This window comes from Anomaloglossus baeobatrachus, chromosome 11, assembly GCF_048569485.1.
Source record: "Anomaloglossus baeobatrachus isolate aAnoBae1 chromosome 11, aAnoBae1.hap1, whole genome shotgun sequence".
NCBI lineage: Eukaryota > Metazoa > Chordata > Amphibia > Anura > Aromobatidae > Anomaloglossus > Anomaloglossus baeobatrachus.
The window spans coordinates 96,731,843-96,751,041 of record NC_134363.1 but is presented as its reverse complement, the minus strand read 5'-3'; the positions used below and the strand labels follow the sequence as shown (position 1 = coordinate 96,751,041).

Here is a 19,199-nt window from a genome sequence, read left to right as displayed (position 1 = left end):
TTCTTTGGTGAAGAAGAACCCGTTCACAACATCAACTGAAGTCCAGAACACTCTCAGTGAAGTAGGTGTATCTGTCTCTAAGTCAACAGTAAAGAGAAGACTCCATGAAAGTAACTACAAAGGGTTCACATCTAGATGCAAACCATTCATCAATTCCAAAAATAGACAGGTTAGAGTTAAATTTGCTGAAAAACACCTCATGAAGCCAGCTCAGTTCTGGAAAAGTATTCTATGGACAGATGAGACAAAGATCAACCTGTACCAGAATGATGGGAAGAAAAAAGTTTGGAGAAGAAAGGGAATGGCACATGATCCAAGGCACACCACATCCTCTGTAAAACATGGTGGAGGCAACGTGATGGCATGGGCATGCATGGCTTTCAATGGCACTGGGTCACTTGTGTTTATTGATGACATGACAGCAGACAAGAGTAGCCGGATGAATTCTGAAGTGTACAGGAATATACTTTCAGCCCAGATTCAGCCAAATGCCGCAAAGTTGATCGGACGGCGCTTCATAGTACAGATGGACAATGACCCCAAGCATACAGCGAAAGCTACCCAGGAGTTCATGAGTGCAAAAAAGTGGAACATTCTGCAATGGCCAAGTCAATCACCAGATCTTAACCCAATTGAGCATGCATTTCACTTGCTCAAATCCAGACTTAAGACGGAAAGACCCACAAACAAGCAAGACCTGAAGGCTGCGGCTGTAAAGGCCTGGCAAAGCATTAAGAAGGAGGAAACCCAGCGTTTGGTGATGTCCATGGGTTCCAGACTTAAGGCAGTGATTGCCTCCAAAGGATTCGCAACAAAATATTGAAAATAAAAATATTTTGTTTGGGTTTGGTTTATTTGTCCAATTACTTTTGACCTCCTAAAATGTGGAGTGTTTGTAAAGAAATGTGTACAATTCCTACAATTTCTATCAGATATTTTTGTTCAAACCTTCAAATTAAATGTTACAATCTGCACTTGAATTCTGTTGTAGAGGTTTCATTTCAAATCCAATGTGGTGGCATGCAGAGCCCAACTCGCGAAAATTGTGTCACTGTCCAAATATTTCTGGACCTAACTGTATGTGTATCTTACGTTTGTGGAGGTGGTACAGAATCTGTGCCCTTTTCTCCGGCTTGTTGAAACCTTTCACGTTGAAAGAGGCGATGTTCAAATTTGCCATTTGTGACGTAATCGGTTTCTGCACTCGTATATAAACCGGGTCGTGACCTCAGCGGAGGGTGCCCGTGGCTAGAGCAAGCAGAGGAAAGAGAAAGCAGAAAAGAAACAAGAGATGAGAAAACAGAGAACACACAAACAAGCAGAGGGACAGTCTCTGCGCTTAACTCAAGGCGCTCAATTGCGCACCATGGGGGCATGCCCAACACAAACCGGCAGGGCAGAGGTTCCCGACCTATGTGGGGGAGAAAATGGCAAAGCATAGCATGAGAACAGCTCCTGTAAAGGAAAAAAATCAGTAAGCACTAATAAACGGATGATACTATATGAAACACCGGCATCCGAGTAGGCAATTAATACTTGAACTTCTGGGCAAATAACCTAAGAGAGGGAACCTTAATCGATCAAGGGCCGCATAGGGGGTCTTAGGTCGTCCCCCTCCCTATAATCTTCCTCCCAGGTGTAGGGCGGTTAGGCTCACTAGGAGGAACCCAAGACACCAGTCACCCTTCTGTTGGACACGAGTAGTCCGCTCAGGTCTGGTCTCGTGACCTCTGGGGACCCGGGCACAGGTGCCTCCTCTCTCCAGGGCGGGCCACCCTGTGCGGCAGGCCCGTCAGCTGCAAACGGGCTGTTGGATTCTTGGGTGGCCCAGAGCTCCTCCCCGGGTGCCAGGGACGAAGCAGAGTGTCGGGCCAGAGGGGGAGAGTCATAGTTGTCAAGTCCAGTCCGGATGAAAATGCTGGCAAGTCCTCCGGGGAACGCAGGACATGATTTATAGAACCTCTGCGGACCGACAAGGAAAAGGGAAAGCCCCACCGGAACTGGATCCCCCTCTCTTTCAGGGAGTCCAGCAGAGGTTTAAGGGCCGCTCTTTGGGCCAGGGTATGTCTGGATAAGTCCGGTAAGATCCTTATCGGCTTCCCATTACGAGTAAGGCTAGATTTCTTTCTGGCCGCCTGCAGGATGGCTTCTTTAAGTCCATAAAAGTGGACGCGGCACACAATGTACCTTGGTTTGGGGTCCTTTGGATCTATGGGACGGATCGCCCTGTGAGCTCTATCAAGCTCGATTCTGGTTCCCGGTGGACGCTTGAGAAGGTTGTTGAAAATGGAGATCAAAACTGAGGGAATGTCCGCTGTAGCGATGGATTCGGGCAAGCCCCTTACACGGAGATTATTTCTTTTGTTTCGATTTTCTAGGTCATCAATATTTTGTTGTAAAGAAAACAATTGCTTGGATTGGTCTTGGAATTTGGTTTGCAGCACTTTTATGGAAGCAGTATTAGAATCTTGGGCGGAAGAGAGATCATCCACAAAGGAGGCGAGAGACGAAAGGTCTGATCGGAATTGTGCGAATTCCTACTTGCACTCCACCACCACCTGGTTTGCCAAGGCCATTATATCATTTTTAGTAGGTATCGCCTGAAGAAGCGTGCGGAGATCCGCCAAAGAGGCCGGCCTATCATCTCCCACCGGGGCGATTGGAGGGGCCAGGGGGGGTCCCCATCTGGTAAGGGCCACACGGATTTGTATAGAAAGTCCATTGTGGTGCACTGGACATGTGGGGTCCCTCCCTCAAGGATACAAGCGCTGTTTGCTGGGGAGCAGGCTGGTGTGGGTTAGGGCCCAGCGAAGCAAGATAGTGCAGCGTTTCTGGTAGCATATGAGGGCCGGGGGGGGGGGGGGGAGGCTGCCTGCCCAGGAAGAGCCAGACGACCACTGAGGTGAGTTGCTGGAGATGGGGGTCCCCCTCGGCAGTGCCCACGCTGGTGCCTCTGTGGGCTGGGGGGAGTGGAGACTTTTGTCAGCTTGTGTACCCTCTTGTGCATTTATATAGGCCTCACTTAGCCCTCCAATGCTTCCTCCACACTGTGACCCAGCAGAGATATGGTCACACAGAGGAGCTGCCTGGGTAAGCAGCACTTTGCATGGGTCTCCCTCCCCCCCCCGCAGGAGCCGCCCGATGCTTCTCCCTGCTGGGATCCCTCTGGCAGTGCGGCCTTCTGCTGGCTCCGTCGGCCATCTTGTGATGGCGGTTCCCCCGCGTGGCGTTCCCCAGGATCTGGGATCAGGGCTTTTCCCGGGGCATCCCGGCACTCACCCCTCTCCTCGGTGGCCTCGGCTGGCTCCGGATGGTGGCAGGTTCCTGTCTCCCCCGCCACGTGGATATCAGCCGCGTCCCCCGACTCCGTCTCCTGAGCAGGCCGCATGGGAGCCTCGGCTGACAGGCTCCTCACTCCTGACAGATAGGGAATGATGTTATCGCTCCTCTGTGGCCCCGGGCGGGTAGAGGAGCGTGCCCTGGATCGCTTGATGCCAGTCTTGCCCATCCTAATAGTCTGATGCCAATGGATTGTGCTGAAAGTGCTGTGGAGCTGGAATGGTGCACGTCCTCACTCGGCCATGTCAAGCCACACCCCGTCCAGTTTATTTTTTTTATTTATACCTACTGAAAAAGGTTAAGGTTGTTTGTTGCCTTTTTCAATATATACATTTTTTATAAAGTATCCTGTAAAAAAAATATAAAATATTTATCATGATAAGAAAAAACGAATTAAAGGACTCAAACAACGACTATTGTAAAGATTAATCTATATTTACATGCAGAATAAAAATATTAACTTGAGAAAAGATTTGTATAAATTTTACAGCAAATCCAAAAATCTTGAGGGATCCAAGGGTGAGGTCTTCAAAGATGACAAAATATCCAAGCTGGAGTACAAGAAAGCCAAATCAACAAATGGGGTCCACTTGCTTCTGTAGGAAGATGAAATGTTGTTTATGCACACATATACAGTAACAATAATCCAGAGAAACATTAAGAAACATTGACATCTGAAATGTCCAATTAAAATCAAAATCTGACAAACTATTTTAAAGAAGAGCGGTGTTAAGTTTTTCCCAGTTTTTGCTATTATTTTTTTTCCCTCTGCTCTCCAGAGTATGCCCATTTTTATTTAAAAAATAGCAAATAAGGTAAATCAGGCTCTACCACTTTGTAGGTAGGTGCTATTGAGGTAAACAAATATAGTACAATAACAAACTCAGCACTCAAATGGACAAGAGAAGATATGAGAATTTTGAATTTTTTTTAATTTGATAAACTGCAAAAAAGTGCAAAAAAGGTATAGCAAACCCGATGTTTCGGTTTTACAAGCCTTTCTCGAGGTTTTACGTGGAAAGAAGAGACATGAGTTCACAGGCGAACCGCCAAGCAAAATTTCAGTGGTGCCACATTTTTTGCAGTACAAAAGGTTTAACCAGGGATAATGGAATATAGTTTTGGAAAAATAGTGCCACTGCTGGTGAGAGCCTTGGGAGGAGGAGACGTCCTGGTGAGGCAGTGGTAGCAATGGAGATAATGGCCATATTTAAAATCCACCATGGGGTTCCAGAGCAGGGCTGCCAAACATCCAGAAATTACAGAACAGTCGGTAAAAATAAAGCATTTTTTAACCTGCCTGTAAAATATTATTAAAGGGAATCTGTCACCAGATTTTTGCTCCCTCATCTGAGAGCAGCATGATGTAGAGCCAGAGACCCTGATTCCAGCGATGTGTTACTTAGGCTACTTTCACACATTTTTGGCATCAGGCACAATCCGGCAAAAAACGAATAAAACGGATCCGGCGTGTTTTTTCCCCCATAGACTTTTAGTAGAGATAGATTGTGCCGGATGGACATGCGTTCCATCCGGCTTTCACTGGATCCGACAAAATTTGCTTGTCCGGCGGCCGGATGGAAAATCTCAAAAAATTGATTGCACCGAATCTGCACCGTACGTCTTATTTTTTTTTTTTTTATAACGTAAGCCTATGGGTGCCGGATTCATCGCCATCCGTCATATGCCAGAATCTGGCGCCGATTTCCGGTTTTTGTTTTTGGGCATACCCAGACGTTGTGTAAATAGTCTCTCTCTCTGTCGAGGTGTCGGTCGGTCGGTCCGTCTGTTTGTCTCTCCCTCCTATATACTCACCGATCACGGGTGCGGCGCTGCACGGCTGTCACACTGCTCTGGTGGCTTCTCCTGCTTTTAAAAATGCCGGCCGCTCATTACTCCATTTCGTATTCCCTGCGTCTCCCGCCCACCGGTGCCTATGATTGGTTGCAGTCAGACACGCCCCCACGCTGAGTGACAGCTGTCTCACTGCAACCAATCACAGCCGCCGGTGGGCGGGTCTATATAGTGCAGTAAAATAAAAAAATAAATAAAAAAAAAAAAACGACGTACAGTCCCCCCCCAATTTTGATATAGCCAAGGTAAAGCCACACGGCTGATATTCTTAGGATGGGGACCTCCACGTTATGGGGAGCCCCCCAGCGTAAAAAGTATCAGCAAGCAGCAGCCCGGAATTGCCGCATCCATTAGATGCGACAGTCCCGGGACTCTACCTGGCTCATCCCGAATTGCCCTAGTGCGGTGGCAATCGGGATAATAAGGAGTTAATGGCAGCCCATAGCTGCCACTAAGTCCTAGGTTAATCATGGCAGGCGTCTATGAGACACCCCCCATGATTATTCTATAGCGAAAGTAAATGAACACAAACCCCAAAAAACCCTTTATCTGAAATAAAAGATAAAAAAACACCCTCATTCACCACGTTATTAACACCCCAAATACCCCTCAAGGTCCGACGTAATCCACACGAGGTCCCACGACACTTTCAGCTCTGGTACATCGGAAGCTGACAGGAGCGGAAGTAGAACACCGCCGCTCCTGTGAGCTCCACACAGCAACTGAAGTGAGTTGTGCTATCAGCGGTGACGTCACTCACGTAATGCCAGTGTCTGTGCGGTGATGATGGGTGCGGTAGTGCCTACGTGTGTGCAGTGGTAGGGGTGGTAGTGCCTGGGTGGGGACGGTGATGATGAGGGCGGTAGTGCCTGGGTGTGTGCGGCGATGATGGGGTCGGTAGTGACGGTGTGTGCAGTGATGATGGAGGCAGTAGTGCCGATGTGTGCGGTGATGATGGTTGCGGTAGTGCCTGGGGGTGTGCGGGGATGATGGGAGCGGTAGTGCCTGGGTGTGTGCGGGGATGATGGGGGCGGTAGTGCCGGTGTGTGCAGTGATGATGGGGGCGGAAGTTCTGGTGTGTGCAGTCATGATGGGGGCGGTAGTGCCTGGGTGTGTGCGGGGATGATGGGTGCAGTAGTGCCCGGGGGTGCAGTGATGATGGGGGCGGTAGTGCAGGTGTGTGCGGTGATGATCGTGGCGGAAATGCCGGTCTATGCAGTGATGATGGGTGCGGTAGTGCCGCTCTGCGCAGTGGTGATGGGGAGGGAGTGCCGGTGTGTGTAGTGATGATGGGGGCGGTAGTGACGGTGTGTGCGGTGATGATGGGGACAGTACTGCTGGTCTGTGCAGTGATGATGGGTGCAGTAGTGCCGGTGTGTGCAGTAATCATGGGTGCGGTAGTGCCGGAGTGTGCAGTGATGATGGGTGCGGTGATGGGTGCGGCAGTGCCGGTGTGTGCGGTAAAGATGGTTGCGGTAGTGCCTGGGTGTGCGCGGGGATGATGGGAGCGGTAGTGCCTGGGTGTGTGCGGGGATGATGGTGGCAGTAGTGCCAGTGTGTGCAGTGATGATGGGGGCGGTAGTGCCATTGTGTGCAGTGATGATGGAGGCGGTAGTGCCTGGGTGTGTGCGGGGAAGATGGGTGCAGTAGTTCCTGTGTGTGCGTGGGGATGATGGGAGCGGTAGAGCCTGGGTGTCTGCGGGGATGATGGTGGCGGTAGTGCCGGTGTGTGCAGTGATGATGGGGGCGGTAGTGCCGGTGTGTGCAGTGATCATGGGGGCCGGTAGTGCCTGTGTGTGCAGTGATGATGGGGAAAGATGAATAACTCTCTGCCTCAGAAAATAGACAAGAATAGCAGACCCCCCACATTCAAAGACTGCGGTGATATAGGAAAAACACAATACACAGATAGATGACAGAATTAGCAAAAGGTGAGGCCCCCACTGACTAAAATAGGAAAGGACAGGAAAGGGACTGATGGTGGCCAGAGAAAAACCGTGCAAAATTCCAAATTCCTGATAGTACAAAAGGGCCCTCAGATCGCACGATCTGAACTCCGTCCTATACCAGGTGCTTTTGTCATACCAATGAACAAAAAACAAGAATCATAACAAATTCAACAAGCCACAAACACATGGACCCAAAGGAGCTATACTCCAAACAGAACTGCAAGAAGTTCCCCAGCCAAGCAACTGAGGGGGAAAATCCCTGCAAGCAAATAAACTGAAAACAACCACAGCAAGTGACAAACCCAGAAAAGCGCAAAAGAACCAAACAATAAATAAAGAGCAAGCACTTATCTGGGGTAGATGTGGTGTGGAGCAGAATGAAGCAGGCTGGTGATACAAAAAACAACTAACATCCGGCATCACCTGCTATCAGACCAGGATTTAAATAAGCAGAGAGTTAGCAAAGGAAACGCCCATTGCACAACACACCTGGTCCAAGTCCAAACCATTCCTGGCCACCAGAGGGAGCCTCCCAGCAGCCAAAACATAACTAACATTCACAACACCAGTGTGTTCAGTGATGATGGTTGCGGTAGTGCCTCGGTGTATGCGGGGATGATGATTGCGGTAGTACCTCGGTGTGTGCGGGGATGATGGGTGTAGTGCCTGGGGGTGTGCGGGGATGATGGGGGCGGTAGTGCCGGTGTGTGCAGTGATGATGGGAGCAGTAACGCTGGTGTGTGCAGTGATCATGGGTGCGGTGATGATGGGTGCGGTAGTGCCGGTGTGTGCGGTGATGATGGTTGCGGTAGTGCCTGGGTGTGCGCGAAGATGATGGGAGCGGTAGTGCCTGGGTGTGTGCGGGAATGATGGTGGCGGAAGTTCTGGTGGGTGCAGTGATGATGGGGGCGGTAGTGCCGGTCTGTGCAGTGATGATGGAGGCGGTAGTGCCTGGGTGCATGCGGGGATGATGGGTGCAGTAGTGCCTGTGGGTGTGCGGGGATGATGGGGGCGGTAGTGCCGGTGTGTGCGGTGATGATGGGGGCGGTAATGCCAGTGTATGCAGTAATGATGGGTGCGGTAGTGCCGCTGTGTGCAGTGCTGATGGGGGCGGTAGTGCCGGTGTGTGCAATGATGATGGGTGCAGTAGTGCCGGTGTGTGCAGTGATCATGGGGGCAGTAGTGCCGGTGTGTGCAGTGATGATGGGTGCGGTGATGATGGGTGCGGTAGTGCCGATGTGTGCAGTGATGATGGTTGCGGTAGTGCCAAGGTGTGTGCGGGGATGATGGGAGCGGTAGTGCCTGGGTGTGTTTGCGGGGATGATGGGGGCGGTAGAGCCGGTGTGTGCAGTGATGATGGGGGCAGTAGTTCTGGTGTGTGCAGTGATGATGGCGGCGGTAGTGCCTGGGTGTGTGCGGGGATGATGGGTGCAGCAGTGCCTGGGGGTGTGCGGGGAAGATGGGTGCGGTAGTGCCGCTGTGTGCAGTGGTGATGGGGTGGAAGTGCCGGTGTGTGCAGTGATGATGGATGCGGTAGTGCCTGTGTGTGCGGTGATGATGGGGGCAGTAGTGCTGGTCTGTGCAGTGATGATGGGTGCAGTAGTTCCGGTGTGTGCAGTGATCATCGGTGCGGTAGTGCCAGTGCGTGCAGTGATGATGGTTGCGGTAGTGCCTGGGTGTGCGTGGGGATGATGGGAGCGGTAGTGCCTGGGTGTGCGGGAATGATGGTGGCGGTAGTGCCGGTGTGTGCAGTGATGATGGGGGCGGTAGTGCCTGTGTGTGCAATGATGATGGGTGCAGTAGTGCCGGTGTGTGCAGTGATCATGGGTGCAGTAGTGCCGGTGTGTGCAGTGATGATGGGTGCGGTGATGATGGGTGCGGTAGTGCCGATGTGTGCAGTGATGATGGGTGCGGTAGTGCCAAGGTGTGTGCGGGGGTGATGGGTGCGGTAGTGCCGGTGTGTGCGCTGATGATGGGGGCAGTAGTGCTGGTCTGTGCAGTGATGATGGGTGCAGTAGTGCCGGTGTGTGCAGTGATCATCGGTGCGGTAGTGACGGTGTGTGCAGTGATGATGGGTGCGGTAGTGGCAGTGTGTGCGGTGATGATGGTTGCGGTAGTGCCTTGGTGTGTGCGGGAATGATGGGTGCAGTAGTGCCTGGGGGTGTGCGGGGATGATGAGGGCGGTAGTGCCGGTGTGTGCAGTGATGATGGGTGCAGTAGTGCTGGTGTGAGCAGTGATTATGGGTGTGGTAGTGCCGGTGTGGGCAGTGATCATGGGTGCGGTGATGATGGGTGAGGTACTGCCGGTGTGTGCGGTGATGATGGTTGCGGTACTGCCTGGGTGTGCGTGGGGATGATGGGAGCGGTAGTGCCTGGGTGTGCGGGGATGATGGTGGCGATAGTGTCGGTGTGTGCAGTGATGATGGGTGCAGTAGTGCCGGTGTGTGCAGTGATCATGGGTGCAGTAGTGCCGGTGTGTGCAGTGATGATGGGTGCGGTGATGATGGGTGTGGTAGTGCCAATGTGTGCAGTGATGATGGGTGCGGTAGTGCCAAGGTGTGTGTGGGGATGATGGGAGCGGTAGTGCCTTGGTGTGCGGGGATGATGGTGGCGGTAGTGTTGGTGTGTGTAGTGATGATAGGGGCGGTAGTGCCTGTGTGTGCAATGATGATGGGTGCAATAGTGCCGGTGTGTGCAGTGATCATGGGTGCAGTAGTGCCGGTGTGTGCAGTGATGATGGGTGCGGTAGTGTCGATGTATGCAGTGATGATGGTTGCGGTAGTGCCAAGGTGTGTGCGGGGATGATGGGTGCGGTAGTGCCGGTGTGTGCGGTGATGATGGGGGCAGTAGTGCTGGTGTGGGCAGTGATCATCGGTGCGGTAGTGCCGGTGTGTGCAGTGATGATGGGTGCGGTGGTGGCGGTGTGTGCGGTGATGATGGTTGCGGTAGTGCCTTGGTGTGCGCGGGAATGATGGGTGCAGCAGTGCCTGGGGGTGTGCGATGATGATGGGGGCGGTAGTGCCGGTGTGTGCAGTGATGATGGGTGCAGTAGTGCTGGTGTGAGCAGTGATCATGGGTGCGGTAGTGCCGGTGTGGGCAGTGATCATGGGTGCGGTGATGATGGCTGAGGTAGTGACAAGGTGTGTGCGGGGATGATGGGAGCGGTAGTGCCTGGGTGTGTGTGCGGGGATGATGGGGGCGGTAGTGCCGGTGTGTGCAGTGATGATGGGCGCGGTAGTTCTGGTGTGTGCAGTGATGATGGGGGCGGTAGTGCCTGGGTGTGTGCGGGGATGATGGGTGCAGCAGTGCCTGGGGGTGTGCGGGGATGATGGGTGCGGTAGTACCGCTGTCTGCAGTGGTGATGGGGGTGGAAGTGCCGGTGTGTGCAGTGATGATGGATGCGGTAGTGCCGGTGTGTGCGGTGATGATAAAGGCAGTAGTGCTGGTCTGTGCAGTGATGATGGGTGCAGTAGTGCCGGTGTGTGCAGTGATCATCGGTGCGGTAGTGCCGTTGTGTGCAGTGATGATGGGTGCGGTAGTGGCGGTGTGTGCGGTGATGATGGTTGCGGTAGTGCCTTGGTGTGTGCGGGAATGATGGGTGCAGTAGTGCCTGGGGGGGTGCGGGGATGATGGGGGCGGTAGTGCCGGTGTGTGCAGTGATGATGGGTGCAGTAGTGCTGGTGTGAGCAGTGATCATGGGTGCGGTAGTGCCGGTGTGGGCAGTGATCATGGGTGCGGTGATGATGGGTGAGGTACTGCCGGTGTGTGCGGTGATGATGGTTGCGGTAGTGCCTCGGTGTGTGCAGGGAAGATGGGTGCAGTAATGCCTGGGGGGGTGCGGGGATGATGGGGGCGGTAATGTCGGTGTGTGCAGTGATGATGGGTGCAGTAGTGCTGGTGTGTGCAGTGATCATGGGTGCGGTAGTGTCGGTGTGTGCAGTGATCATGGGTGTGGTGATGATGGGTGCGGTAGTGCCGGTGTGTGCGGTGATGATGGTTGCGGTAGTGCCTGGGTGTGCGTGGGGATGATGGGAGCGGTAGTTCCTGGGTGTGCGGGGATGATGGGGGCGGTAGTGCCTGTGTGTGCAATGATGATGGGTGCAGTAGTGCCGGTGTGTGCAGTGATCATGGGTGCAGTAGTGCCGGTGTGTGCAGTGATCATGGGTGCGGTGATGATGGGTGCGGTAGTGCCGATGTGTGCAGTGATGATGGTTGCGGTAGTGCCAAGGTGTGCGTGGGGATGATGGGAGCGGTAGTGCCTGGGTGTGCGGGGATGATGGTGGCGGTAGTGCCGGTGTGTGCAGTGATGATGGGGGCGGTAGTGCCTGTGTGTGCAATGATGATGGGGGCGGTAGAGCCTGTGTGTGCAGTGATCATGGGTGCAGTAGTGCCGGTGTGTGCAGTGATCATCGGTGCGGTAGTGACGGTGTGTGCAGTGATGATGGGTGCGGTAGTGGCGGTGTGTGCGGTGATGATGGTTGCGGTAGTGCCTTGGTGTGTGCGGGAATGATGGGTGCAGTAGTGCCTGGGGGTGTGCGGGGATGATGAGGGCGGTAGTGCCGGTGTGTGCAGTGATCATCGGTGCGGTAGTGCCGGCATGTGCAGTGATGATGGGTGCGGTAGTGGCGGTGTGTGCGGTGAGGATGGTTGCGGTAGTGCCTTGGTGTGTGCGGGAATGATGGGTGCAGTAGTGCCTGGGGGTGTGCGGGGATGATGGGGGCGGTAGTGCCGGTGTGTGCGGTGATGATGGTTGCGGTAGTGCCGGTGTGTGCGGGAATGATGGTTGCAGTAGTGCCTGGGGGGGTGCGGGGATGATGGGAGCGGTAGTGTCGGTGTGTGCAGTGATGATGGGTGCAGTAGTGCTGGTGTGTGCAGTGATCATGGGTGCGGTAGTGCCGGTGTGTGCGGTGATGCTGGTTGCGGTAGTGCCTGGGTGTGCGTGGGGATGATGGGAGCGGTAGTGCCTGGGTGTGCGGGGATAATGGTGGCGGTAGTGCCGGTGTGTGCAGTGATGATGGGGGCGGTAGTGCCTGTGTGTGCAGTGATGATGGAGGCGGTAGTGCCTGGGTGTGTGCGGGGATGATGGGTGCAGTAGTTCCTGGGGGTGTGCGGGGATGATGGGGGCAGTAGTGCCTGGGTGTGCAGTGATGATGGGGGCGGTAGTGCCGGTGTGTGCAGTGATGATGGGTGCAGTAGTGCTGGTGTGTACAGTGATCATGGGTGCGGTAGTGTCGGTGTGTGCAGTGGTCATGAGTGCGGTGATGATGGGTGCGGTAGTACCTGGGTGTGTGCGGGGATGATGTTGGCGGTAGTGCCGGCATGTGCAGTGATGATGGGGGCGGTAGTGCCGATGTGTGCAGTGATGATGGAGGCGGTAGTGCCTGGGTGCGTGCGGGGATGATGGGTGCAGCAGTGCCTGGGGGTGTGCGGGGATGATGTGGGCAGTAGTGCCTGTGTGTGCGGTGATGATGGTTGCGGTAGTGCCGCTGTGTGCAGTGGTGATGGGGGCGGTAGTGCCGGTGTGTGCAATGATGATGCGGGCGGTAGTGGTGGTGTGTGCAGTGATGATGGAGGCGGTAGTGCCTGGGCGTGTGCGGGGATGATGGGTGCAGTAGTTCCTGGGGGTGTGCGGGGATGATGGGGGCAGTAGTGCCTGTGTGTGCAGTGATGATGGGGGCTTAGTGGCGGTGTGTGCAGTGATCATGGGTGCAGTAGTGCCGGTGTGTGCAGTGATCATGGGTGCAGTGATGGTGGGTGCGGTAGTGCCTGGGTGTGCGCGGGGATGATGGGAGCGGTAGTGCCTGGGTGTGTGCGGGGATGATGTTGGTGGTAGTGCCGGTGTGTGCAGTGATGATGGAGGCGGTAGTGCCTGGGTGCGTGCGGGGATGATGGGTGCAGTAGTGCCTGTGGGTGTGCGGGGATGATGTGGGCGGTAGTGCCTGTGTGTGCAGTGATGATGGGGGCGGTAGTGCCGGTGTGTGCGGTGATGATGGGTGCGGTAGTGCCGCTGTGTGCAGTAGTGATGGGGGCGGTAGTGCCAGTGTGTGCACTGATGATGCGGGCGGTAGTGGCGGTGTGTGCAGTGATGATGGGTGCGGTAGTGCCGCTGTGTGCAATGATGATGGGTACAGTAGGGCCGGTGTATGCAGTGATCATGGGTGCATAAGTGCCGGTGTGTGCAGTGATGATGGGTGCAGTAGTGATGGGTGCGGTAGTGCCGATGTGTGCAGTGATGATGGTTGCGGTAGTGCCAAGGTGTGTGCGGGGATGATGGGAGCGGAAGTGCCTGGGTGTGTGTGAGGGGATGATGGGGGCAGTAGTGCCGGTGTGTGCAGTGATGATGGGGGCGGTAGTTCTGGTGTGTGCAGTGATGATGGGGGAGGTAGTGCCAGGGTATGTGCGGGGATGATGGGTGCAGCAGTGCCTGGAGGTGTGCGGGGATGATGGGTGCGGTAGTGCCGCTGTGTGCAGTGGTGATGGGGGTGGAAGTGCCGGTGTGTGCAGTGATGGAGGGTGCGGTAGTGCCGGTGTGTGCGGTGATGATGGGGGCAGTAGTGCTGGCCTGTGCAGTGATGATGGGTGCAGTAGTGCCGGTGTGTGCAGTGATGATGGGTGAGGTAGTGGCGGTGTGTGCGGTGATGATGGTTGCGGCAGTGCCTTGGTGTGTGCGGGAATGATGGGTGCAGTAGTGCCTGGGGGTGTGCGGCGATGATGGGGGCGGTAGTGCCGGTGTGTGCAGTGATGATGGGTGCAGTAGTGCTGGTGTGTGCTGTGATCATGGGTGCGGTAGTGTCGGTGTGTGCAGTGATCATGGGTGTGGTGATGATGGGTGCGGTAGTGCCGGTGTGTGCAGTGATGATGGTTGCGGTAGTGCCTGGGTGTGCGTAGGGATGATGGGAGCAGTAGTGCCTGGGTGTGCGGGGATGATGGTGGCGGTAGTGCCTCGGTATGTGCAGGGAAGATTGGTGCAGTAGTGCCTGTGTGTGCAGTGATGATGGAGGCGGTAGTGCCTGGGGGTGTGCGGGGATGATGGGTGCAGTAGTTCCTGGGGGTGTGCGGGGATGATGGGGGCAGTAGTGCCTGTGTGTGCAGTGATGATGGGGGCGGTAGTGCCGGTGTGTGCAGTGATGATGGGTGCAGTAGTGCTGGTGTGTGCAGTGATCATGGGTGCGGTATTGCCGGTGTGTGCAGTGATCATGGGTGCGGTGATGATGGGTGCGGTAGTGCCTGGGTGTGCGTGGGGATGATGGGAGCAGTAGTGCCTGGGTGTGTGCGGGGATGATGTTGGCGGTAGTGCCGATGTGTGCAGTGATGATGGAGGCGGTAGTGCCTGGGTGCGTGCGGGGATGATGGGTGCAGCAGTGCCTGGGGGTGTGCGGGGATAATGTGGGCGGTAGTGCCTGTGTGTGCGGTGATGATGGGTGCGGTAGTGCCGCTGTATGCAGTGGTGATGGGGGCGGTAGTGCCGGTGTGTGCAATGATGATGTGGGCGGTAGTGGCGGTGTGTGCAGTGATGATGGAGGCGGTAGTGCCTGGGCGTGTGCGGGGATGATGGGTGCAGTAGTTCCTGGGGATGTGCGGGGATGATGGGGGCATTAGCGCCTGTGTGTGCAGTGATGATGGAGGCTTTAGTGCCGGTGTGTGCAGTGATGATGGGTGCGGTAGTGCTGGTGTGTGCAGTGATCATGGGTGCGGTGATGATGAGTGCGGTAGTACCTGGGTGTGCGCGGGGATGATGGGAGCGGTAGTGCCTGGGTGTGTGCGGGGAAGATGTTGGTGGTAGTGCCGGTGTGTGCAGTGATGATGGAGGCGGTAGTGCCTGGGTGCGTGCGGGGATGATGGGTGCAGTAGTGCCTGTGGGTGTGCGGGGATGATGTGGGCGGTAGTGCCTGTGTGTGCAGTGATGATGGGTGGTAGTGCCTGTGTGTGCAGTGATGAAGGGGGCGGTAGTGCCGGTGTGTGCGGTGATGATGGGTGCGGTAGTGCTGCTGTGTGCAGTGGTGATGGGGGCGGTAGTGCCGGTGTGTGCACTGATGATGCGGGCGGTAGTGGCGGTGTGTGCAGTGATGATGGGGTCGGTAGTGCCGGTGTGTGCGGTTATCATGGGGGCGGTAGTGCCGGTGTGTGTGGTGATGATGGGTGCAGTGTTGCCTGGGTGTGTGGTGATGGGTGTGTGCGGGGATGATGGGGGCGGTAGTGCCGGTGTGTGTGCGGGGATGATGGGGGCGGTAGTGCCGGTGTGTGTGCGGGGATAATGGGGGCGGTAGTGCCGGTGTGTGCAGTGATGATGGGTGCAGTAGTGCTGGTGTGTGGAGTGATCATCGGTGTGGTAGTGCCGGTGTGTGCAGTAGTGCCGGTGTGTGCGGTGATGATGGAGGCGGTAGTGCATGGGTGTGTGCGGGGATGATGTGTGCAGTAGTGCCTGGGGGTGTGCGGGGATGATGGGGGCGGTAGTGCCGGTGTGTGCAGTGATGATGGGTGCAGTAGTGCTGGTGTGTGCAGTGATGATGGGGGCGGTAGTGCCATTGTGTGCAGTGATGATGGAGGCGGTAGTGCCTGCGTGTGTTCGGGGATGATGGGTGCAGTAGTTCCTGGGTGTGCGTGGGGATGATAATAGCGGTAGTGCTTGGGTGTGTGCGGGGATGATGGTGGCGGTAGTGCCGGTGTGTGCAGTTATGATGGGGGCGGTAGTGCCTGTGTGTGCAGTGATGATGGGGGCGGCAGTGCTGGTGTGTGCAGTGATCATGGGTGCGGGGTAGTGCCAGTGTGTACAGTGATGATGGTTGCGGTAGTGCCTCGGTGTATGCGGGGATGATGGTTGCGGTAGTGCCTCGGTGTGTGCGGGGATGATGGGTGCAGTAGTGCCTGGGGGTGTGCGGGGATGATGGGGGCGGTAGTGCCGGTGTGTGCAGTGATGATGGGTGCAGTAATGCTGGTGTGTGCATTGATCATGGGTGCGGTGATGATGGGTGTGGTAGTGCCGATGTGTGCGGTGATGATGGTTGCGGTAGTGCCTGGGTGTGCGCGGGGATGATGGGAGCGGTAGTGCCTGGGTGTGCGCGGGGATGATGGTGGCGGTAGTTCCGGTGGGTGAAGTGATGATGGGGGTGGTACTGCCGGTCTGTGCAGTGATGATTGGTGCAGTAATGCTGGTGTGTGCAGTGATCATGGGTGCGGTAGTGCCGGTGTGTGCAGTGATGATGGGTGCGGTAGTGCCGGTGTGTGCGGTGATGATGGTTGCGGTAGTGCCTAGGTGTGCGCGGGGATGATGGGAGCGGTAGTGCCTGGGTGTGTTCGGGGATGATGGTGGCGGTAGTTCCGGTGGGTGCAGTGATGATGGAGGCGGTAGTGCCTGGGTACATGCGGGGATGATGGGTGTAGTAGTGCCTGTGGGTGTGCGGGGATGATGGGGGCGGTAGTGCCGGTGTGTGCGGTGATGATGGGGGCGGAAATGCCGGTGTATGCCGCAATGATGGGTGTGGTAGTCCGCTGTGTGAAGTGGTGATGGGGGCGGTAGTGCCGGTGTGTGCAATGATGATGGGTGCAGTAGTGCCGGTGTGTGCAGTGATCATGGGGGCAGTAGTGCCGGTGTGTGCAGTGATGATGGGTGCGGTGATGATGGTTGCGGTAGTGCCTGGGTGTGTGCGGGGTTGATGGGGGCGGTAGTGTCGGTGTGTGCGGGGATGATGGGTGCGGTAGTGCCACTGTGTGCAATGGTGATGGGGGTGGAAGTGCCGGTGTGTGCAGTGATGATGGGTGCAGTAGTGCCGGTGTGTGCGGTGATGATGGGGGCAGTAGTGCTGGTCTGTGCAGTGATGATGGGTGCAGTAGTGCCGGTGTGTGCAGTGATCATGGGTGCGGTAGTGCCGGTGTGTGCAGTGATGATGGTTGCGGTAGTGACTTGGTGTGTGTGGGGATGATGGGTGCAGTAGTGCCTGGGGGTGTGTTGGGATGATGTGGGCGGTAGTGTCGGTGTGTGCAGTGATGATGGGTGCAGTAGTGCTGGTGTGTGCAGTGATCATGGGTGCGGTAGTGTAGGTGTGTGCAGTGATCATTGGTGTGGTGATGATGGGTGCGGTAGTGCCGGTGTGTGCAGTGATGATGAGGGCAGTAGTGCTGGTCTGTGCAGTGATGATGGCTGCAGTAGTGCCGGTGTGTGCAGTGATCATGGGTGCAGTAGTGCCGGTGTGTGCAGTGATGGTTGCGGTAGTGACTTGGTGTGTGTGGGGATGATGGGTGCAGTAGTGCCTGGGGGTGTGTTGGGATGATGTGGGCGGTAGTGTAGGTGTGTGCAATGATGATGGGTGCAGTAGTGCTGGTGTGTGCAGTGATCATGGGTGCGGTATTGTAGGTGTGTGCAGTGATCATGGGTGTGGTGATGATGGGTGCGGTAGTGCCGGTGTGTGCGGTGATGATGGTTGCGGTAGTGCCGGTGTGCAGTGATGATGGGGGAGGTAGTGTCGGTGTGTGCAGTGATGATGGGTGCAGTAGTGCTGGTGTGTGCAGTGATCATGGGTGCGGTAGTGTAGGTGTGTGCAGTGATCATGGGTGTGGTGATGATGGGTGCAGTAGTGCCTGTGGGTGTGCGGGGATGATGGGGGCGGTAGTGCCGGTGTGTTCGGTGATGATGGGGGCGGAAATGCCGGTGTATGCCGCAATGATGGGTGTGGTAGTCCGCTGTGTGAAGTGGTGATGGGGGCGGTAGTGCCGGTGTGTGCAATGATGATGGGTGCAGTACTGCCGGTGTGTGCAGTGATCATGGGGGCAGTAGTGCCGGTGTGTGCAGTGATGATGGGTGCGGTGATGATGGTTGCGGTAGTGCCTGGGTGTGTGCGGGGTTGATGGGGGCGGTAGTGTCGGTGTGTGCGGGGATGATGGGTGCGGTAGTGCCACTGTGTGCAATGGTGATGGGGGTGGAAGTGCCGGTGTGTGCAGTGATGATGGGTGCAGTAGTGCCGGTGTGTGCGGTGATGATGGGGGCAGTAGTGCTGGTCTGTGCAGTGATGATGGCTGCAGTAGTGCCGGTGTGTGCAGTGATCATGGGTGCAGTAGTGCCGGTGTGTGCAGTGATGGTTGCGGTAGTGACTTGGTGTGTGTGGGGATGATGGGTGCAGTAGTGCCTGGGGGTGTGTTGGGATGATGTGGGCGGTAGTGTCGGTGTGTGCAATGATGATGGGTGCAGTAGTGCTGGTGTGTGCAGTGATCATGGGTGCGGTATTGTAGGTGTGTGCAGTGATCATGGGTGTGGTGATGATGGGTGCGGTAGTGCCGGTGTGTGCGGTGATGATGGTTGCGGTAGTGCCGGTGTGCAGTGATGATGGGGGAGGTAGTGTCGGTGTGTGCAGTGATGATGGGTGCAGTAGTGCTGGTGTGTGCAGTGATCATGGGTGCGGTAGTGTAGGTGTGTGCAGTGATCATGGGTGTGGTGATGATGGGTGCAGTAGTGCCTGTGGGTGTGCGGGGATGATGGGGGCGGTAGTGACTGTGTGTGCAGTGATGATGGGCGGTAGTGCCGGTGTGTGTGGTGATGATGGGTGCGGTAGTGCCGCTGTGTGCAGTGGTGATGGGGGTGGTAGTACCGGTGTGTGCGGTTATAATGGGGGCGGTAGTGCCGGTGTGTGTGGTGATGATGGGTGCAATAGTGCCTGGGTGTGTGCGGGGATGATGGGGGCGGTAGTGCCTGGGTGTGTGCGGGGATGATGGGGGCGGTAGTGCCGGTGTGTGTGCGGGGATGATGGGGGCGGTAGTGCCGGTGTGTGTCCGGGGATGATGGGGGCGGAAGTGCCGGTTTGTGTGCGGGGATGATGGGGGCGGTAGTGCCGGTGTGTGTGCGGGGATGATGAGGGCGGTAGTGCCGGTGTGTGCGGTGATGATGGTTGCGGTAGTGCCTCGGTGTGTGCGGGGATGATGGTTGCGGTAGTGCCTCGATGTGTGCGGGGATGGGTGCAGTAGTGCCTGGGAGTGTGCGGGGATGATGGGGGCGGTAGTGCCGGTGTGTGCAGTGATGATGGGTGTAGTAGTGCTGGTCTGTGGAGTGATCATGGGTGCGGTAGTGTC

At 55.9% G+C, this 19,199-nt stretch overlaps 1 protein-coding gene across 2 annotated transcripts in view; it reads right to left on the bottom strand.

Moving 5' to 3' along the window:
- Positions 1 to 3,753: 3,753 nt before the first annotated feature.
- The window catches only part of ZSWIM9 (zinc finger SWIM-type containing 9), a 215,793-nt gene continuing 200,347 nt past the window's right edge, over positions 3,754 to 19,199 (bottom strand). For both annotated transcript variants that reach the window (XM_075327598.1, XM_075327599.1), the window contains one exon: positions 3,754 to 3,935. Coding sequence is in view for 1 of the 2 variants with exons in the window: in XM_075327599.1 (XP_075183714.1) it covers positions 3,912 to 3,935 (24 nt within the window). In the remaining variant the exon portion in view is untranslated. The remainder of the gene's footprint in view (positions 3,936 to 19,199) is intronic.